At 31.7% G+C, this 18,429-nt stretch overlaps 3 protein-coding genes across 3 annotated transcripts; 1 reads left to right on the forward strand and 2 right to left on the reverse strand.

Annotated features, from left to right (window-relative positions):
- The first annotated feature begins 55 nt into the window (after positions 1-55).
- LOC126743688 (coiled-coil domain-containing protein 25) lies at positions 56-1,216 on the forward strand. Its single transcript, XM_050450895.1, has 4 exons — positions 56-236; positions 400-491; positions 552-810; positions 986-1,216. Exons 1-4 carry the CDS (start codon positions 164-166, stop codon positions 1,183-1,185), a joined length of 624 nt encoding a protein of 207 aa, XP_050306852.1. The 5' UTR covers positions 56-163; the 3' UTR covers positions 1,186-1,216.
- LOC126743686 (queuine tRNA-ribosyltransferase catalytic subunit) lies at positions 1,212-7,780 on the reverse strand. The gene is made up of 6 exons (XM_050450893.1): positions 7,592-7,780; positions 2,462-2,551; positions 1,954-2,408; positions 1,695-1,863; positions 1,436-1,635; positions 1,212-1,380 (listed from the first exon to the last, which is right to left on the reverse strand). The coding sequence occupies exons 1-6, from the start codon at positions 7,721-7,723 to the stop codon at positions 1,236-1,238; spliced, it is 1,191 nt and encodes a 396-aa protein (XP_050306850.1). The 5' UTR covers positions 7,724-7,780; the 3' UTR covers positions 1,212-1,235.
- Positions 7,781-8,269: 489 nt separating this feature from the next.
- Positions 8,270-11,221, reverse strand: LOC126743685 (gustatory receptor for sugar taste 64f-like). Its single transcript, XM_050450892.1, has 9 exons — positions 10,332-11,221; positions 9,909-10,070; positions 9,709-9,852; positions 9,348-9,533; positions 9,133-9,293; positions 8,956-9,081; positions 8,580-8,897; positions 8,436-8,525; positions 8,270-8,381 (listed from the first exon to the last, which is right to left on the reverse strand). The coding sequence occupies exons 2-9, from the start codon at positions 10,063-10,065 to the stop codon at positions 8,304-8,306; spliced, it is 1,260 nt and encodes a 419-aa protein (XP_050306849.1). The 5' UTR covers positions 10,066-10,070; positions 10,332-11,221; the 3' UTR covers positions 8,270-8,303.
- Between the last annotated feature and the right edge of the window lie 7,208 nt (positions 11,222-18,429).

Genomic DNA, 18,429 nt, shown 5'->3' on the forward strand with positions numbered 1-18,429 from the left:
AAATAAACAGATGTGGCAACATGTGGTATAGACATGTTGAAAACGTCATTGGGACTTCAAAGTTTGTAGGTTATGTGATATGTGATGTTATCTCTCAGTTTTTTATAAACAACTTTAATTCACCAAAAAAATTAACAAATATTTTTATAATAAGCCTTTAAAAATGGTATTTTACTTCGAGAGTAACATAGTCAAACCTCCCGCGCTCCTGTACATGGGTATAGATAAGCACGAAAGTAAGTAATTGACTTCAAATATAGACATAAAGTGTCCCTCTCAAAATCTATGTTTATATCATTTTTTCCTTTTAAATAGCCGTTTATTACAATAAGTTATTTTTAATTCAGTTAATTTTAGAAAACACAACGTTAAACTAGCTTTAAATTTTTTTTTTCATAGATGAAGAACTGATAAGATGGGGCTGGCCAGAGGACGTCTGGTTTCATGTTGACCAAGTCTCTTCCGCCCACGTATACCTTAGACTAAAACCAGTAAGTTAACGAAAATAAGCCTCTTTTCAATAGTTAAAATCGCAAAAAGAAACTTTTTAGGGTCAAACAATAGATGACATTCCTTCGGCGGTTATAGAAGATGCCGCCCAACTGGTAAAAGCAAACAGCATAATGGGCAACAAAATGAACGACGTAGGGGTGGTTTATACGATGTGGGCCAATCTGAAAAAAACCGCGGGCATGGAGGTGGGTCAGGTGGGGTTCCATAAAGAAAGTGAAGTGCGGAAAATTAAGGTCGCCAAGAGGATAAATGATATTGTTAATCGGTTGAATAAGACTAAAAGGGAAGAACATCCAGGTGAAATAATTTATTTCATATAATGTTTAATTCATCTTCAGGGCTCTATAATAGATAGCAAGTGTTTTAAATCCATTTTGTCACTCTATTTATTTATTGTAGAGCCCTGAAGATATATAGAGAGACACCTGGTAAACTTCTATTGCTCTTTTAAGTTAATTTGATTTAATTATAGATTTTAGAGCAGAAAGAGAAAAAAGGGATAGACTAGAAAGAGAGGACAAAAAAAAAGTTATTAGGGAACAAAAAAAGAAAGAAGAGGATGAAGAGAAAAAACGAAAAGAAGATGCTGAATTACGAAGCTACAATTCCCTTATGAGCACTGACAATATGAATAAATATGATGATGGAAATGACTCTGATGATTTCATGTAACTCTCAAGGAAAATAAAAAGATTAACTCTGAGTTTTGGTATTTGTATTATTCACAAAAGTTCTATATTAACAGCCTTCAAAGAGTCTCTTATCCAAGTAGGATAAGCCTTATCTGGGTAACAATTTAACATAAAAGTTTGTACAAACTCCTTGAATACCCCTTTTAAAATACTCTCCCTTATGGACCTCATTAACCTAAAAGGACAACACACTGTAAGAAAAAATATAATTTGTTTAATTAACTAAATACCTTAACTGAAAAGCAACATTGTGTTCAGTCACCAAATGACAAGCCACAGGTAAATCCGTAACAATTCCATGTAAATAGGCTCTTGTATAGTTTTTACAGGTGTTACAACTACAATCCTTATCAATCGGACTGAAATCTTTCTCATATTGTTTTTTTCTTAGGTTTATTTGACCATCCATCAATAAAGCACAACCAAATCTCTACAATATAATAAACTGGTTTAAGAATAATGAAATTGTGGTGAAATATAGTGACTCACAGCAGTTCTTGTAGGAAAAACACAGTCAAACATATCAACTCCTAACGCACAACATACAACAAGATCTGTTGCAAACCCAACCCCCATTAAGTAAATCGGTTTATTTTTTGGAAGTAAATCTGTGCAGAGATGCACTATTTTCCAAAAGTCATCTTTACTCTCTCCTCCACTAAAAAATTGAGTAAAGTACATATGTTTGTTCAAACTTTGATACAAGGTCAACATTAAAATCACTTTGAAATGTCACAACATACCTTACCTTAGTCCTCCAATAGCAAACCCATTGACATCCCTTTTAACATGGTCTGCTGCACTTATCTTCCGCAAATCTTCATACAAAGTACCTTGCACTATAGGAAAAATGTTTTGAGTGTCAGGATTTTTATGAGCTTTTAAACATCTATCCAACCACCTGGTGGTTCTATGCACAGACTCTTCAATCCTCTCTTTATCAGGATTAGTAGTTTTTACTACATCATCTAACTGCATAACGATATCTGCCCCAATGGCATTCTGGATTTCTATTGAGTGCTCCGGGGTGAGCATCACCTCGTCTTTGTGCTCATTTAACGATTGAAACTTGACTCCCTCCTCGGTGATTTCAGCTAGTTTTAGAAGGGAAACCATTTGAAACCCACCGGAATCTGTAAGCAAGTTTCCATTCCAGTTCATGAATTTATGTAGGCCACCTGCTTTTTTAAGGATCTCTATGCCCTTAAGAAGGAATGTGTTGTTAACAGAATTATTAGGATTGAGTTCAAACTTACCGGCCTTGTTCCCAAATGGTAAGTATTTGAAAGCATTATTTGCAATCCCATTGATTTTAGTTGTTCCGGGAGCATGCCCTTTAGTGTTCCCTAGGAATTTTAAAGATATGGGCTAAGTTTAAGTTCTTACTTTGCCTTTATTTAATTTAGACAAAATAAAACAAGTTAAAGAAACTACACATTTTTCAGACTAGGAATTTCTTTTAAAAGCATCCTTTATTTGTTCTACAGAAGGTTTTATGAAGTTTACATTCTTCTAACATGTTATTTATAGGTGAACAATCAGTCTTATTTGTAGAGAACTGCCTATTGTTGTTTATTCTTAGATGTATTTTTGGAACATGAAATTTAATATTATTTATAATAAAGCAGTCTTTATATTTAATGTGATTTACAACATATTAGATAAACAAAGCTGAATGCAAATTTAACCTATTATAGAGTCAATTAATTTTGAAATAAGTTCATATACCTAGCATTAAAGAAAATCATGTATGGATATATACCAAACTTTCTAACATAAATGAACATTAAAAATAATTTTTGAACCTTTTGATTGGATCTGTGGTGCCTATATAAATAAATAAATAACGCCTTTATTCAAGTATTTCTTTGCACATACAATGCAAAAACATATGAAAATGTACACTCACATCATATGCCCAAGAATAGCGCAACTGGCGAAGTTTAGCCTCCTGGCCATTCTTCCACTCAACCAATTCTCCGGATATTAAGTTCACCATCTTTAAATGTTAACAGAGAAAGTCCAATTGAATGTTTTTAAGAGATAACACTGAGGATAAAACAGTTTTAACGAACCATAACAATGCAGTACATATATTCATACAATATATCTGTCACCAAAAAAGTTCTAAAAATCTACTGCACATCTAATAAATACCTCTTGTACTTAGACCTTAAATAACCACTATTGCATACCTTAAATTGAAGAGGTAAATTATTATATAAGTTAACACAATTATAAGTGAAGCTCTTTTTAACAAAAGAAGTTCTATGTTGTGGCATTGCTAAATAATTTTTATCTCGCAAAAAGGGATTATGCACAGCCTCCCTATAAATTAGTTTTTTAAACAAATATACTGGTTGTTGTGTTTTTGAAGGTGGTAGACAATGGTACAGTGAAAACATCTTGTCGAACTTGCATTGTCTTATTTATTTAATGTAACACGACGTTTCGGTTGGTGAGTATCTCCAACCGTTATCAAGTGTAAACTGACAGCAAACTACTATTCTATAGGCTTATAAGCTATAATATAGAATAGTAGTTTGCTGGCAGTTTACACTTGATAACGGTTGGAGATACTCACCAACCGAAACGTCGTGTTACATTAAATAAATAAGACAATGCAAGTTCGACAAGATGTTTTCATACTGGTTGTTGACACATATTTAGTTTTCTAGAAAATAGAGTCAAGTTAAAATTATACCAGTTATCACACTTAGGGTTGGCCTTTTATATTTTATTTTTATTAAAAGCTCTTTTATATTTTCTTAAACATGATCAAATTTTCTTAATTTATAAACAAATCTACAGCATGTATTCTGAACGCATTGTATCCGTTTTTTATCTGTTTTTTCAGAACAAAACAGTAACATTGTAGTTTTTGCAGGATTAATTGTCAGATTATGTTCCGTTGAGTATCGCAAAATATTAGATAAATCTGAATTTAAAATCTCAGCAGCATTATCAGGACAGTCTGGATTAAACTGAAATAATAATTGTGTATCATCCGCATATGCTTGCATGTGCGTTAATACAATAGAAAACATATCTGCAGTATAAATAACATACAACAAAGGGCCAAGTATGGAGCCTTGTGGCACTCCCGAAATAATGTTTCTACTCTGCGATGTCTCACCACCTATCCTAACTACCTGCCTTCGACCTATTAAATATGACAGTATTTCAACCTTCCCAAAACCATAATATGATAGCTTGGCACACATCAACTCATAATCAATAACATCAAAGGCTTTAGAGTAGTCTATCAAAATCAATATAGCAGCCATTTGCCTATCTTGAATTTTTACAATGTCGTCAGTAATATTTAGAAGTGGAGCTGTTGTACTATGACTAGCTCTAAAGCCCGATTGATGCACAGGAAAAAAGCCATTTGTATTAAAGTAATCAGTGATCTGAACATGAACCACTCTTTCCAGAACTTTTGATATTACAGGAAGCAGACTAACAGGCCTCAAATCTGTAAAATCATGTTTTTTAGGTAGTGGGGTACCAAAAGATTCTTTCCAGCAATTTGGGAAATGACCATGTTCAAGACAACTATTGACAATATGAGTTATATGTAATATTATCACATGCAAACACAGTCTCACCATCTGAAGTGTTATGCCATCAATACCTGCAGCATTTGACCCAATACTTTGCACATACTTAAACACATCAGAGGGATCGACCAATTTGAAAGTAAATTGTATGCCTTCCCTTATTTTATTATTATTATAATATGCTACTTTATTATCACAGTTGTTTGATTTTTTAAAAACGCTGCAGAAATATGTATTTATCTCTTCCACATTTACCAATTCACGAGGAATCTGAATAACTGTATTTGTAGGAACATAAACATTGAGGTCTCTTAAAGTTTGCCAAACTTTTCGTTGAGCCTTTTGGGTCTCCAAATATTGCAAATAAGCCAACTTTTCCTTACGTATAGAATTCTTAGTAAGATTTCGAAGCATTTTATAATGTCCAAAATTTTCTGTAGAGTTGTTTAATTTACATTTGAGCCTTGCCTTGTCCCTTTCCCTCATTAAACCTCTTATTGCAGAAGTCAACCATGGTGCATAAGGCTTAGTCACTCTAATGGACCTTACGAGAGCATGCTTATCAAATAATTACTTTATATTATGAGTCAGATACTCAACTTTACTATCTATATCATGAAGGTAGAACAATTCATCCCTCCATACTTCAGACTGAAGGTCAAGTAAAAATTCAGGTTCATTGAAATGCTTAAAATCCCTTATAGTCAAAAATTTTTCAGTTTTTATAATACATGTTATGTTTATATAGCAAAATGTCAATAGGTGATCACTTACCACCACCGAGAAAAGTCATAGCTATCAAATAATTTGCTGACTGGGTTTTGAATATTCATCATATTGATGTTTAAATCACCAAAAACTTAAAAAAATACTCATCTACAGGCAAGATTTCAGGTAATATTCTATCCAAGATATTTACACATTCTAATACATTATTACCTACTCTATAGATTACAGAGACATACTCCAAGTGTGGTCTTACTAGGGCATTGTATAATGATATTAGTGTTTTAATTCTTTTAAAAAATTTGGAGAAATGAAGCCAAGAGTTCTGTATGACTTTCTAATGATGATATAATAATGTGCACTAAATTTTAAATTTTTCTGAAAAATTACTCCAAGATTTCTGCAAATGTTTTTCCTTGAAAGTACAAAGTTAGAAATTTTGTATTGGTTCTCTATATATATTATGTTTTTCGAGTTGATTGAAAGTTAGAGAAATGTCTAGAAACATTTTGTAATCATCGAACCATTGACTTACTGAGTTCAAATCACATTGCAACCTCACAGAGTCCGAAAGATTTGATACTTGCAGGCTTGTGGAATATTTCACAGTGAGGCGAATTATTAATAAATATAGCAAACAGAAGTTGCTACCTTGTGGTTAGTGTTGTGAGCAATGGAACGTTCCTATTTATTCTCGAAGAACGTTCGCGAACGTTCACGACTTTTTTCGTGACGTTTATTCTCAAGAGCACGAATGAGCATAAATTTGAACGTTCCCATAGCGTTAAAGAGTCAAAGTACAAGCTCAAATACCGGCCAGCCAAACACCTCTACCAATTTAATGGAACCGAAATCAAAAAAAATAAAACTCACTACCAAATCTGGGGCTGAAATTAATACCATTGAAGATGATTCTTCTGAGTCTGACGAGTCTGAATTTGGTTTAACGGAAATTCTGAGTGATTTAAAATCAAGCGAGCGCGAAAAGGGAGAGGATAGTTCCTAAATAGGTTGTTTGAAAGTTTAACTTAATAAATAGAACATAAATAAATACAAACATTTTTAATTTCAGATATTTTTCTAATATGTTTCCTTTGCATTTTTTTCATTTATGCTCGTATGTGCTGAAAATTCTCGTTCATGCTCGAGGAATGTTCTCGAAAAATAAATTCTCGAGCATGTTACAACACTACTTGTGGTACCCTTGAGGTTGATATAAATGGATTAAATCAGATCAAAATAAGCTTTATTGTTATGAACAAATACTTGTTGTTAACAAAGCAACTTAAAATTAAGGAAAAAAACAGAATAAAAACATTAAAAAAGAAATATATACAAAAAAAAGGAGGATAATCAAAAGCTATATAGACTTACAAAGATTAACTTGATTTAATCGAATTGATTTAAGAAACATGCATGCTCCTGAACCAAAACCAAATTTTCTTAGTACAGTGTGAGCAGCTTTATCAAAAGCTTTAATGCAGTCAGTAAAAATGACATCCATAGTTGAGTTTTACTGTTTATGGAGTCTGCTGCAAAACTTGTAAAAACATACAAATTTGACACAGTGGAATTCCCTGGTAAATGACCGAGTTGTTCAAAATAGAACCTATCTCTAAAGTTATTGAAATATTGTTATATACTATAGTTCTCAATATTAGTACTAATAACAAATTTAAATATAGGTGTTATAACGCTTTATATTGCTTTAAGTTATCTGGAAACTAACTTTGAGATAAATTAAAAAAAAGTGTGAGAGGTACAGAAAGAGCCTCGGCACATCCTTTAAAAATGTATGCTGTAACATTGTCCTTGCCTATGGCTTTTTTTGGACTTAAGTTTTTTAATGCTTTAGAGAACATTCTCAATTATTATTTTTGAATAATAAGAACCCCCTTCATTCAAAGTATTATTAAAACTATTTGATCTTCGAGAAACAGAGCCAAAGTATTCTGCCTTACCCCATAAGAAACCCCTGATGGAATTGTATTATTTACATCAAAGGATCCTCAATATACATACATCAATTAAAATTGTTTTTATTAGCTACTGAATGGTCTCATCTGGTTATATACTAAAAATGTCTCTGCATCTTACTTGTGTCCCAACTGGCATAAAAACGGGTGTATCCACGGGCCCGTGCGGTAAAGTCATTTTAGCAACGCGAGCTTTAGTGGTTTTACACTCGCCGATAATCTCAAATATTAGTGTGCTCTTTGGGGCACTCATTTTTAATTAAAATTATGCTTTTTTTCCAAGATAAAAAGAAAAAACAAAGTAGGGTTATGTTATGATATTTTAAGGTTAGGTATAACTTTAATGGTTGACGTTTGAATTTTGATAAGGCCGCGTTTATGGGGGATTTAAGGTGACGTTAAATCGATACGTGCGCATTTTCGTAATGGGGTGCAGCAATAATGAAAATGCATTTTTCTACTACCGTGCGTAAAGTGCTCACTTTAAACACTTTCCAGGGTGTGTAATGTTTTCACTTTTTACGCATAGTGCCTAAAAAAGTCCTTTTTACGTTTATTTACGTCCTTGCTACGTAATTTGACGTTTGTATGAGTGCTTTTTTACCGTAAAATCGTTAAAGTGCGTAAAGAAATTTGACATTTTTAATGTTTTCTTTGGTAGTAGAAAAAATGTTGTATGTTACACGTTTGTAAAATCCCCTTTTTTATTCATGGGAATTGTTTAGGCAAGTTTCCCATTCATAAAAAAAGGATCATTTTATACACTTGTTACATAAATAATAAATAACTATTGTCCATATAAAAGAAGAGTAATTTTATTCTAATCCACACATCTATAAATCTTTGGTTTTAAATTCGTTTTGGTTAAATTGTATTAGAACCAACTCGTATGTCACTATAGCACTTGTAACCTGCAAAATAAATAAAATTCTTTGGGTCATTTTAATTTTCAATGCAATACTAACCTTCAGAATTAAGTTTCTGGTGATCTTAAAAAAATTCTTGCCGGTCAAAGCGGTCTCGTACGTTGCTAGATGCATGACAAACCTTTCCACCTGAAAAGAAAATAATTTTTGTTTAAATGATTAATGCCTCCTACGTGGATATACCTCAATATTATATGCTGCCGAAGGTACAGTTGTCATAATCCTGGTAATTTCTTCGTGCTGGTCAAAAATCGATCCGCCAAAGACGCACACGCTGGTCACACGTAGAATTAGTAAGAAAAATGACACGTAAAAATAGACTTTGGAAAAAATATCTTCTATTGGACGTAGACTACTAAATAATTGGGACAAAATGTGGTAAATATTCGTAGAATAGGAGATCAAGACGAACCAGCACAAATGATTGTTGATACTTTCGCACAATTTTGTCAGTTTAACGTAGTCTTCTCTGACAGTGCGCCAGATATTTTCATCTGTAACCTGAATAAAGAACTGTGTACTTGATCTGAGAGGACACTTCAAAGGTTCCTAATAATACCTCGATTTTGGAAATATAATATAACCTCTTGGAAACCTGCTTCAGCCTAAAGTTAAAACATACGCTCACAATAATAATAAACACGTCCAAATAAGTCCATATAAACGTCTTTTGGATATTCAAAACCTGAAAAAAACTGTACAATAGATCAAATAGTTTCTTAAATCTTGATCATACCATAAAATACAAACCCAACGGAAACGAGTAATTTATAGTTTCAAATATTTCAGAAAATTCACGGTCAGCAATAATCATTTCGGTAACATTCCAAAAATCTCTACTTTTGAGCTGCGTAATGCTACTAGAAGCTGCTCGGTAAATTACCATACTATGTTCAACTAAATTAAAAATAATCAATGATCCAAACTTTTAGGAAAGAATTATGAACTTACTGATAGCCAAAGTTAATATCGGAGAAGATACGAGCCAAATTTTCCTTTTTAAATTCATGGTGAGCTCGTAGCTTCTCATAGAAACTTCCACCAAATGCCATTCTTTTACGAAATCGGGCCACTGTTTCGCTAAATAGATAAACAGACCGGAAAGGATGATACCTTCGACTTGAAAAACCGCTGCATCTAAAATGAAAATGTTAATATTTCTATTATGTTAGAGAACGTTTAGAAAGTTTTCCAACGTGTACGCTTCATTTGTCGAAAAGAATGTCATAGTTTAAGAATTTGACGAGCTTAGTCTCGCTTTTGCTATTATCTGTATTACAATAAAATATTCTTATTAGATTTAAAAACTTACTAAAAGCCAACGTTTTATCCAATTTTCGTTTAACACAAAAGCAAACAAAGTGAAACACGATGCCAAACAAACAAATCAGGTTGAAAAAGAGTCGAAAAGATTTCCAAGTGAATTTTAAGTTTCTGTAATTGGGTTTTGTTATGCCTAAAAATAAATACCCTTATAGTTAATAATATTTTCAATTATATGGGTGTATTTACCTGACACCGGAAAAAATCCAAATAATTGTAAAACAACCAGCGGTTTTTTCATGACTTCTTGGAACGAATTCGGCGAAGAACTGTTTTTATAAAGCAACTTATTCTTTATAATGGGTTTCTGGATTGGATAATCCAAAATTTCATTGGCAGGAGCCATCTCATCTGCAAACACCACACTTATATCGAACATAATATAAGGCTTCTTTTAAGGTGTTACATGCATATTTAATGAAGAATTAAAAGGGTTTTTGTATGTATATCGTGCTACAAAAACGATAAAAGACACGTAATATTGACTAATGGCATATGAACTTATCCGGGTAAATATTCTTTGAGTATAGTTTTAGAAACTAATAATTTATCAAGATTTATTGCCATCAGATATTTTAAAATTACTTTACTTTAGTTATGTGTTTTTCTTACCCTTCACAAAGGAATCATCACTTGAACGTATTTTTTACAATTTCAGATTACTCGACTGAGGAGTTTGGCCTTAAAACGACAACAATAACGGCTGCTTGTCCACATTTAATTGTTATGTTTTTGATGAAGGGGAGTTTTGAGGTTTACAGTCAAAACAAACCTCAGTAGAATTGGGTCATATTTAATTTGTTTATGTTTAACGTAAAACCGTGGGAAGAAACGAAAGTATGTATTAGTTCTTTCTAAACCCGCTCCATCTCATTTGAGTAGTTCTTTTTCTACGTAAGCCAAGTCTATGCAAGTGCAAAGTGAGAGAAAGAGTTGGGAGAGAAGCATTTTTTAATTGATATTTTTTGCTGTTTTTCCAAGACTCTTAAAATAAATGATTTTAAACTTAAGTCAAGTCAAATTTATATTCTGGTTATATTAGAAATTCTAAACTTTCTAAGTTCTAAAACTTTCTGAGAATCGATTAAAGAAGACCGAAAGTCATTTGGTCTGATTCTCTTTAAGATTTTTATAACGCTTTATTTTCAAATTAAAAAAAAATACATCAAATCGAATTTACATATGAAACAGTTCTGAATTCTATAAATTGACTAAAAGACACCGCATTACTGACTGACCATAAGTCAGTTATTTGTCGCGAAAATTAGGGTTTAGCTTTCCTATATCAAATCTTTTTATGGAAAAATTCACCCCAAAACCTCCCTAATATCTCTCCTTCAAAACTTTAACAATTTTGTAAGTTTTGTCGATACACGTCCACTTTATCCATAAACGTATCACATGAGAAACACACACGGGAGTCACGAGAATCCTATTTAACGTTAACGAGAAGAGCAAATACGCATTTACGGTATCGGTGACACGGTGTTTATACAAATCATTAATAAGAAATCTATACGTAAATTAAAGATAATTTCTTTAAAATATTATTAAGTGCCTTAGGAAATTAATAAGAATCGGCCCTGAGATAAAGTAAGTTTACAAGAAAAAAGTATTACAAGGGCATCTTTATTCGTGATTTATTGTTTGTACCCTTAAAATATATTGATCAAATATTTACAGATTATTCATTCCTTAAAATCAGGATAAAATAGTTACAGGATGTGTAAAACAAAGACGTAGTGCGACAGATGTGTATTAGAAAGAGGGGATTAAAAGTTTACTAATCTGTTCATTACTGTTGAACGAGTTAGTTTGATCATAAGTCTGTCTTTGTTTTTGCTAATAAATTTCTAAAAAAAAACCACTGGAAATATTTTTTTACGAAAAAATAGTAGGAGTCCTGAGGATAAATTTAAGAGTGGAAACGTCACTTTCAATTAAAAATTTCGATAGTTAGGACACTTTTGGTTAGGCAATTTTTTTTGTTAATTTTAATCAAAAATTAAATACTATTAAACAAATTACACATAAGAAAAGTCCAATTATTTTCAAATAATTTCACACATATATTAGCATATAACTATCATTTATAACTTATCCATTACTTCGTTGAGATATTTAAAGATGAGCGCTTAATTAGGCACCGAATTTGCATTTGTTCTTTACAAATACGTAATCTAAACTAAAGTAAACCCTGTTCAAAAAATTTAAAAAAATGTGCTGTATATCAGTCACTGGACAAGACAAACCACTTGCAATTCCTTCATTTAAATCCTAAGAATCTCTTAAAAATTGCCAAAAACATTTTGAATACAGAGGGAAAAATTCATTTTTTTTTAAAAAATGTCAACATCCTATATTTTGAAAACGACGCACTTCCGATCATCGATATCCTATCTCAAACTACTTCTCTATGGTTCCTGTATGTATACATTATAGTATTTTATTTTCTTAATCCATTTCGTCTGTTAACTGGAATGCAATTCGGGCTGCTCCACAACCATTTTCTTCCTTTTATTATACATTACGTGATAAAAATATCTGTATCTGCTTAAATAAATCTGCTTTCCCTTGGTTAGACTTAAATCCAAGAGACGAAAACCATGGATCACCGCGGGACTAAAAACATCTGCCAAAAATTTGCGATGCTTAGCAAGACTTCGCAAATCTATTGACAATCAATTCATCAGGTCTTATTTTCAGGATTATCGGAAAATTTATAGGCATCTGATAAAAGTCAGAAAGGAACTATATTACAATGAGCGCTTAGATTCGTCCGGTAACAGACAGAAGGAAAGTTGGTTAATCATTAACGAATGTAGGCAGTCTTCTCGTCGGCGGTTGGTTGAATCGGACTTGGGGCCCGTTGATTTCAATGACTATTTTTCTAATATTGCTGAGAAGTTACTGGAAGCAGTTCCCAGTGACGGCGATCCATTGCAGTATCTTAATCGGAATGCTATCAACCAATCATTCTTTTTCCACCCTGTAGATGCCACCGAGGTCCTTGAAACAATTCAGTGCTTGAAGAATCATAGGTCTTCGGGTGCCGATGGTATCTCTTCACGTCTGCTGTTACTTCTGCCTGCGAGCGCTTTGGGTGGTTTGGTTTGGGCAATCAATCAATCATTTCTTTAGGGCCTCGCTGCTAAACTTTCTTCTGGTTGTTTTGCAGTCAGGGTTGCCAGGCATGAGTTGGGGGGGTTGTTTGCTCGTTCAGTTTATTTCGCCTTAATAGACTCTCATATCCGTTATGGGTTGCAATTTTGTAAAATATTTAATCATGTTATTTTTTCGATTAGGACTGTTACAGACCTTAAAAAGTCTAGGAGAGAACTAAAGAAATTAATCTTACCAAAAGCTTACTACAGCATTGAAGAGTATTTTAACGATTCATTTTAATATTTAAAATTATTTGGTTTTTTCTTTGTTTATATAAAATATGCTTCTATGTACAATCAAAATCGATTCTGTATTCTGTTTTTGTCCTGTATAACCAAATAAATACTTGTATTATAAATTCTAGGATTAGGAAGCTTTTAGCATAAGTTTGTAAACTTAGCAAATAAAGTATATTTTGACTTTTGACTTAGTAATTAACTTTTTTAAATATTTCTATAAAAATTCCATCTTTATCTGGTTCACGGTTTTTACCAAAAGTTGATCTCTCTCAGTCAGACCCATTGGCGTAAATCTGCGACGTAAAATATTTTTTAAAAATTCTAGTTTTAAGCTGCTGCCATATGAACCTTAAGCCGATATAATTCTTTAATCCTATAAAAAATCTCTTTTATTATCAAATATAATAACGGATTACTCCGTATTGATTTTATCACCATGATTGAGCTGCTAGAAAGAATAATTTTAATCATTTATTGTTTAAACGTACTACATACATTCCTATGGATTAAATTAATAAACCATTTAAAAAAAAAATGATTTTCAAACACATGAGATCACGAGACTTAAAAAAATATTTGTCGATCTATAAAAGACCAATAAGGTAAACTAGCAGATAGTTAATGAAAATTATCAACAAAAAAATTTAAAATACGAATATAATACTGGTCCTAATTGGATTATAAATATTTGTTACGATGTGACATTGTATACATTTAACTGGTGTACTAATGCAAAATCACATTTCAAATAAATAAATTAATACATTCTTCTATTGGGATGTCAACAATTAAATCAAACCTAAATATTTTGCAATTTTTGAGATTGTATGTAAAATAATATGACAATTAAATATACTTAATAAATACTTGACAATAACGTTGTGTATTGTCCGATTTTTTTTGATTTTTTCATAATGTCATTGTCACAGGTGATTGATATCATTGAGATATGAATATTCACAATGCCATGCCACTTCTTAAGGTTTGTCAGATTTTTTTTTATATTAAATTTCTAGGGACCAAATGTTCTTCTTTTAGCTTGTCACTAGTTTTTCTTGAAACTTTCCTTGGATCATTTTCTTACGTAAAACCCAAATAAATTTTGCTGTTTGGGAATAAAAAAACCCGATATTAAAGGCACTGCAGATCTGATTAAAATTCAAATTAATGAAATAGAGTTAATTATCAAAAATAATGTTCGGAATTTAGGCATTCTTTAGACAAAAATTGCTAGACAACAATAGACAATTTATGTCTTAGAAAACAAAAATTATGCTATGTGATCGGCTAATACTACCAATTTTTAATCGGAATTCAGAAGTTTCAAGATACCTGTCTGAGGCTAATATATGGCATAAGATTAATAAAAATAGGTTTGAACATGTTTCTCACAAGATCGCAGAAGCTGACTATCTGAACATGGCGAAGAAGCGAGAACTACATCAGGCATGTTTTTATAACAAAATTTTTTACAATAAATGTTCAAAATAGTTGTATTTTTAAGGATAGATATTTACAATATTAGTTTTAGGCATAGGGGTAAGCTATTGTTTTACAAAACCGCTGTTTACGAACGCTCTTTTTCCTATAATGATCTTATCATACGCTTCGCTTTTTGTTTGATTTATTCGTTGGCAAACTTAATATATAAGCAGATGGAGGATAAAACTGTAATATTTTCTGGGATTTTTAATAAATTAATGTTTTTATGATTTTGCTTACTTTAATTTTTGGTGTTAGATGAGTCCTTCCTTTCGCCGTGCAGGAATACTCTGGTTTTCATTTATTATATGATTATCATATGTCCAGTACCCAAAGTTCGGAATCCATCTCGTGTTGAAGATCTTGATGTTAAAGACCAATTAGCTTGTTACCTGTTGTATCAAAGGTACTTGAGAGGGCTGTTCATTCTTCGGTATTAAAGTACTTTGTGGAAAATAAACTTCTCCCATTGCACCAATCTGATTTTAGAGCGGGACACAGTACTTTAACAGCCTTACTAATATATCTAATTGATAACATAATCCGAGCTCTGGATAAAAATATTAGTTTAGTATATCAATATCCCTTGATTACTTCAAGGCATTTTAATGTCCTTGACCATGATCTGCTGTATGCTAAGTTGCAATATCTGGGTTAAAATCCTTGCTCTTGCAACTTCTTCAAAAGTTATTTATCAAATAGGCCGCAAAAAGTTGGAATAACTTTTTCTGTACCAGGAGATCTTGTCTCGGGGGTCCCACAGAGCATTCTTATGTCCAATCTTATGCAGATGATACGCAATTACTTTATTACCTTGATTCTTCAGACCCAGATGTTGCAACAGATCTTCTCAACCAGGATTTATCTTCTATCATGTAATACTCGAATAATCACAAATTAAAACTAAATGAAAGTAAAACTGGGACCTTACTGTATTGCAAACAGAATAAAAGGGTAAAGTTGGAGAGGATTGATACGAGTCTTAGGTTTAGAGAGCATATAAAAAAATTGTTACAAAAGACATATGTTAAAATATTGTACTCAAAGAGGCATATTTTAAAATGCGGAAAAAAATGTGTGAATCTTTAGTTTTGTCAATCCTAAACTATTGTAACTTTCTACCCCTGTCTTGATCAAAATGTATGTGCAGAATGTCTGTTATATTTATGGTTTGAGAAAATATGATCATTTCTCCAGAAAATCAATGATTTAAGTGGGTTAAGTATATGCAACAGAGTCTTATTACATCACACCACTTTTTTGATCAAATTGTTACGTGAAAAGCTTATTTTTCGTGATAGAGTCCTTAGACATCAGAATCGTCTGAATGTGCCTCAGCACAGAGCAGCACTTTTTCAGGCTAGTTTTAGTTACGTAGCTGTGAGCAATTATAACTCGTTAAATGGTGATCTCAAAGCATGCAGTATAGGTTCCTTTAAACGAAAATTTAAGAGCTACCTTTTAGCCTTGCAAGCATAATTCTAGGTATCACCTCAAGAGGTACACTAATCGTTTTGTTTTTGTATAAGAATTTATATTTTTTGTTAGTTTTATTGTGAAATAAGGCATATTGTGTGGTAATTGATGGTCAAGTGTAAGAGTAACCCTAGGTTAATTTTCGCCATCTTTGCTGCATGATGTGCAACTTTTATATGCATACTTATTATCCTAATAAAGACGTTTATTATTATTATTTTCATTATTATTATATGCTAGTGTCAGTTTGTGATGGATTGCATGTAGTTTCTTCATCCAGAGAGTCGGGATACCGTCTATGCCCGACACTTTCCAATTGGATAATGTATTCAGCGCTTCTTTGACATCTTTATCTGTAGAGTATGGTGATCAAGGCGATCGAACATCCTACTGAGGTAACAGAAAACACCAATAGACTAAAGTAGACTCTCCAACCAAAGGCCTATTCTTTGATTGAAATAAACCATGAAGGAATATTGTTTGTTCTTCTGAAGTTAATTATTTATTGGACTTTCTGAATACTGAACTTAACTGGAAAAGAAAAATGAAAAATTATTCTAGGAACTTGAGACACGTTACAAATTAAATCGACTGCCTGGAATGGTTTCAACAGTGACACTAACTACTTGGAAGAGAATAAAAATTATTCAAAGAACAAATGAAAAATCACCTGAACTGCCTGGAAGAAACTTTCATCAATAACATTAAGATACTAGATTGCATTTTGTAACTCTTACGATAACTGGACCAAAGATGGATCGATGTTGTAAACCATAATTGGATGTTACAAGATCATAGGCGGTTTTATCAGTGATTATAGTTAATATCATAACGTAAAAACGAAAATTAAACAAATCCTAATTAGAAATAGTGTTTATTCCTTAAAAAAGTTTATGCAACATACTTTTTAAAATGTAAATTCGTTCTAATAAGTCTAATAGTGTCATCTTAATTTTGATTTGTTGTTTTTATTCTAGTTTTAGTATAGATAATTGTATTTTTTGACTTATGTAAGTTACTATATGTGACATAAGATGAGCAAATTTTGATTTGTTTTCATTTGAAAGAAAAATTTCTTTCTTAGGAAGAAGAAAACGAACAAAAGAATAAGAGAAACTAAAAAAAAAACAAGCAGAGAAACAAGAATGAAAAAAAATGTAATTCTAAGATCTAAACGCGAGGAAGAAAAAAGTGAGAAAAAAAGATTTTTTTATATTAAAATAAAATAAATTTGGTAAAAAATGGTTTCAACTGCCTGCAAACGTCGATTATTTTCCAGACAGAAAAATTACGAAAAAAAAACAACGGTATAAAAAGAGAAAAACAACGACAAATTGCCAGTAATAAGACTCAAAGAATCGATTAAAATAAAAAAATAAGATGAATGGAAAAAAAAATAAGGGAAAAAAATTATCATTATTTTGGACTAAAAAAGAAAAAAAAATTCTTCCACTGTTTTGTTTTTCTTTTTAACTCTGTCTACTATACTTTTAAAAGTTTTTCTTGTTTAATTCTGTTTTTAAGTCTTTTCCATGTTTCTTAAAGCTACCTTCATTCATTTTCTAATTCTTTCCCTTTTTAGTGGATTTTTAAGTAGTTTTCTTATTTTTGTTCATATTTTCTTTACTCCTTTTGTGATTTTTTGAAATAAATAAAAAGGGTAAACATAACTGTATTTTGTAAGGTATAATGAAGGCAATAAATATAACCTAAATTTGATAAAGATATTCTGCCATCAAGTTCTTGGGAAAAAAATTAATTTTAACCCCCTGGAATGAAGAAATCTCTTAAATAAATATCTGGAAACAAGAAAATCGATCTGAAATAAATTGTGAACAAAATATACCAGTGATAAGTTCGCAGTAAAATCAATTTGCTGCTGCTTATTTGACCACCCTTCTCAAAAAAATAAAAAAATCATAAAAAATAACTAGAGGTTCGTAATATAACCGAATTGTTGTTGCTAATTCGACCGTCGATCTTTGACAAAAGAAAAGATGAATAACAGGAATGTGTATTAAAATAAATATACTAATACCAAGACTCGTTAGAGGGCTTGCAGTAGAATTAAACAGATGCTGCTTATTTGACCGACATTCATAAAAAATAAGTAGGGGTTCATAATAAAATCAAAATAAGTTTAAAATGAAGAAATTATATCTGAAAATTAAAATTTTCTTAATTGTTTTATATTTATGTTTCAGTTCATTAATTATACCGTTCGAAAAGTCTTTGAAAGTCCCTGTATACAAAAAGTGAGTCCCAATAGCCGTTGCAAGAACTAATAATAAGCTGTCCAGCTGTCAATACCATATACACACACATATGTAAACCAATTCGCTCGTAAA

This window comes from Anthonomus grandis, chromosome 13, assembly GCF_022605725.1.
Source record: "Anthonomus grandis grandis chromosome 13, icAntGran1.3, whole genome shotgun sequence".
NCBI classification, from domain to species: Eukaryota; Metazoa; Arthropoda; class Insecta; order Coleoptera; family Curculionidae; genus Anthonomus; species Anthonomus grandis.

Bases quoted from the DNA above. Each gene is read 5' to 3' on its own strand.
- LOC126743685 (XM_050450892.1), bottom strand. From the start codon at position 10,065: ATGGCTCCTGCCAATGAAATTTTGGATTATCCAATCCAGAAACCCATT. The intron at 9,534-9,708 runs GTAAGTTTTTAA...TTTTCATTTTAG, and splicing joins GGATAAAACGTTGGCTTTTA to ATGCAGCGGTTTTTCAAGTC. The intron at 8,898-8,955 runs GTATTATTAGGA...TTCTTTATTCAG, and splicing joins ATTATATTTCCAAAATCGAG to GTTACAGATGAAAATATCTG.
- LOC126743686 (XM_050450893.1), bottom strand. From the start codon at position 7,723: ATGAGTGCCCCAAAGAGCACACTAATATTTGAGATTATCGGCGAGTGT. The intron at 1,864-1,953 runs GTAAGGTATGTT...TCAATTTTTTAG, and splicing joins TTTGCTATTGGAGGACTAAG to TGGAGGAGAGAGTAAAGATG. The intron at 1,381-1,435 runs GTATTTAGTTAA...TTGTCCTTTTAG, and splicing joins AATGTTGCTTTTCAGTTAAG to GTTAATGAGGTCCATAAGGG.
- LOC126743688 (XM_050450895.1), top strand. From the start codon at position 164: ATGGTATTTTACTTCGAGAGTAACATAGTCAAACCTCCCGCGCTCCTG. The intron at 237-399 runs GTAAGTAATTGA...TTTTTTTCATAG, and splicing joins GGGTATAGATAAGCACGAAA to ATGAAGAACTGATAAGATGG. The intron at 811-985 runs GTGAAATAATTT...ATTTAATTATAG, and splicing joins TAAAAGGGAAGAACATCCAG to ATTTTAGAGCAGAAAGAGAA.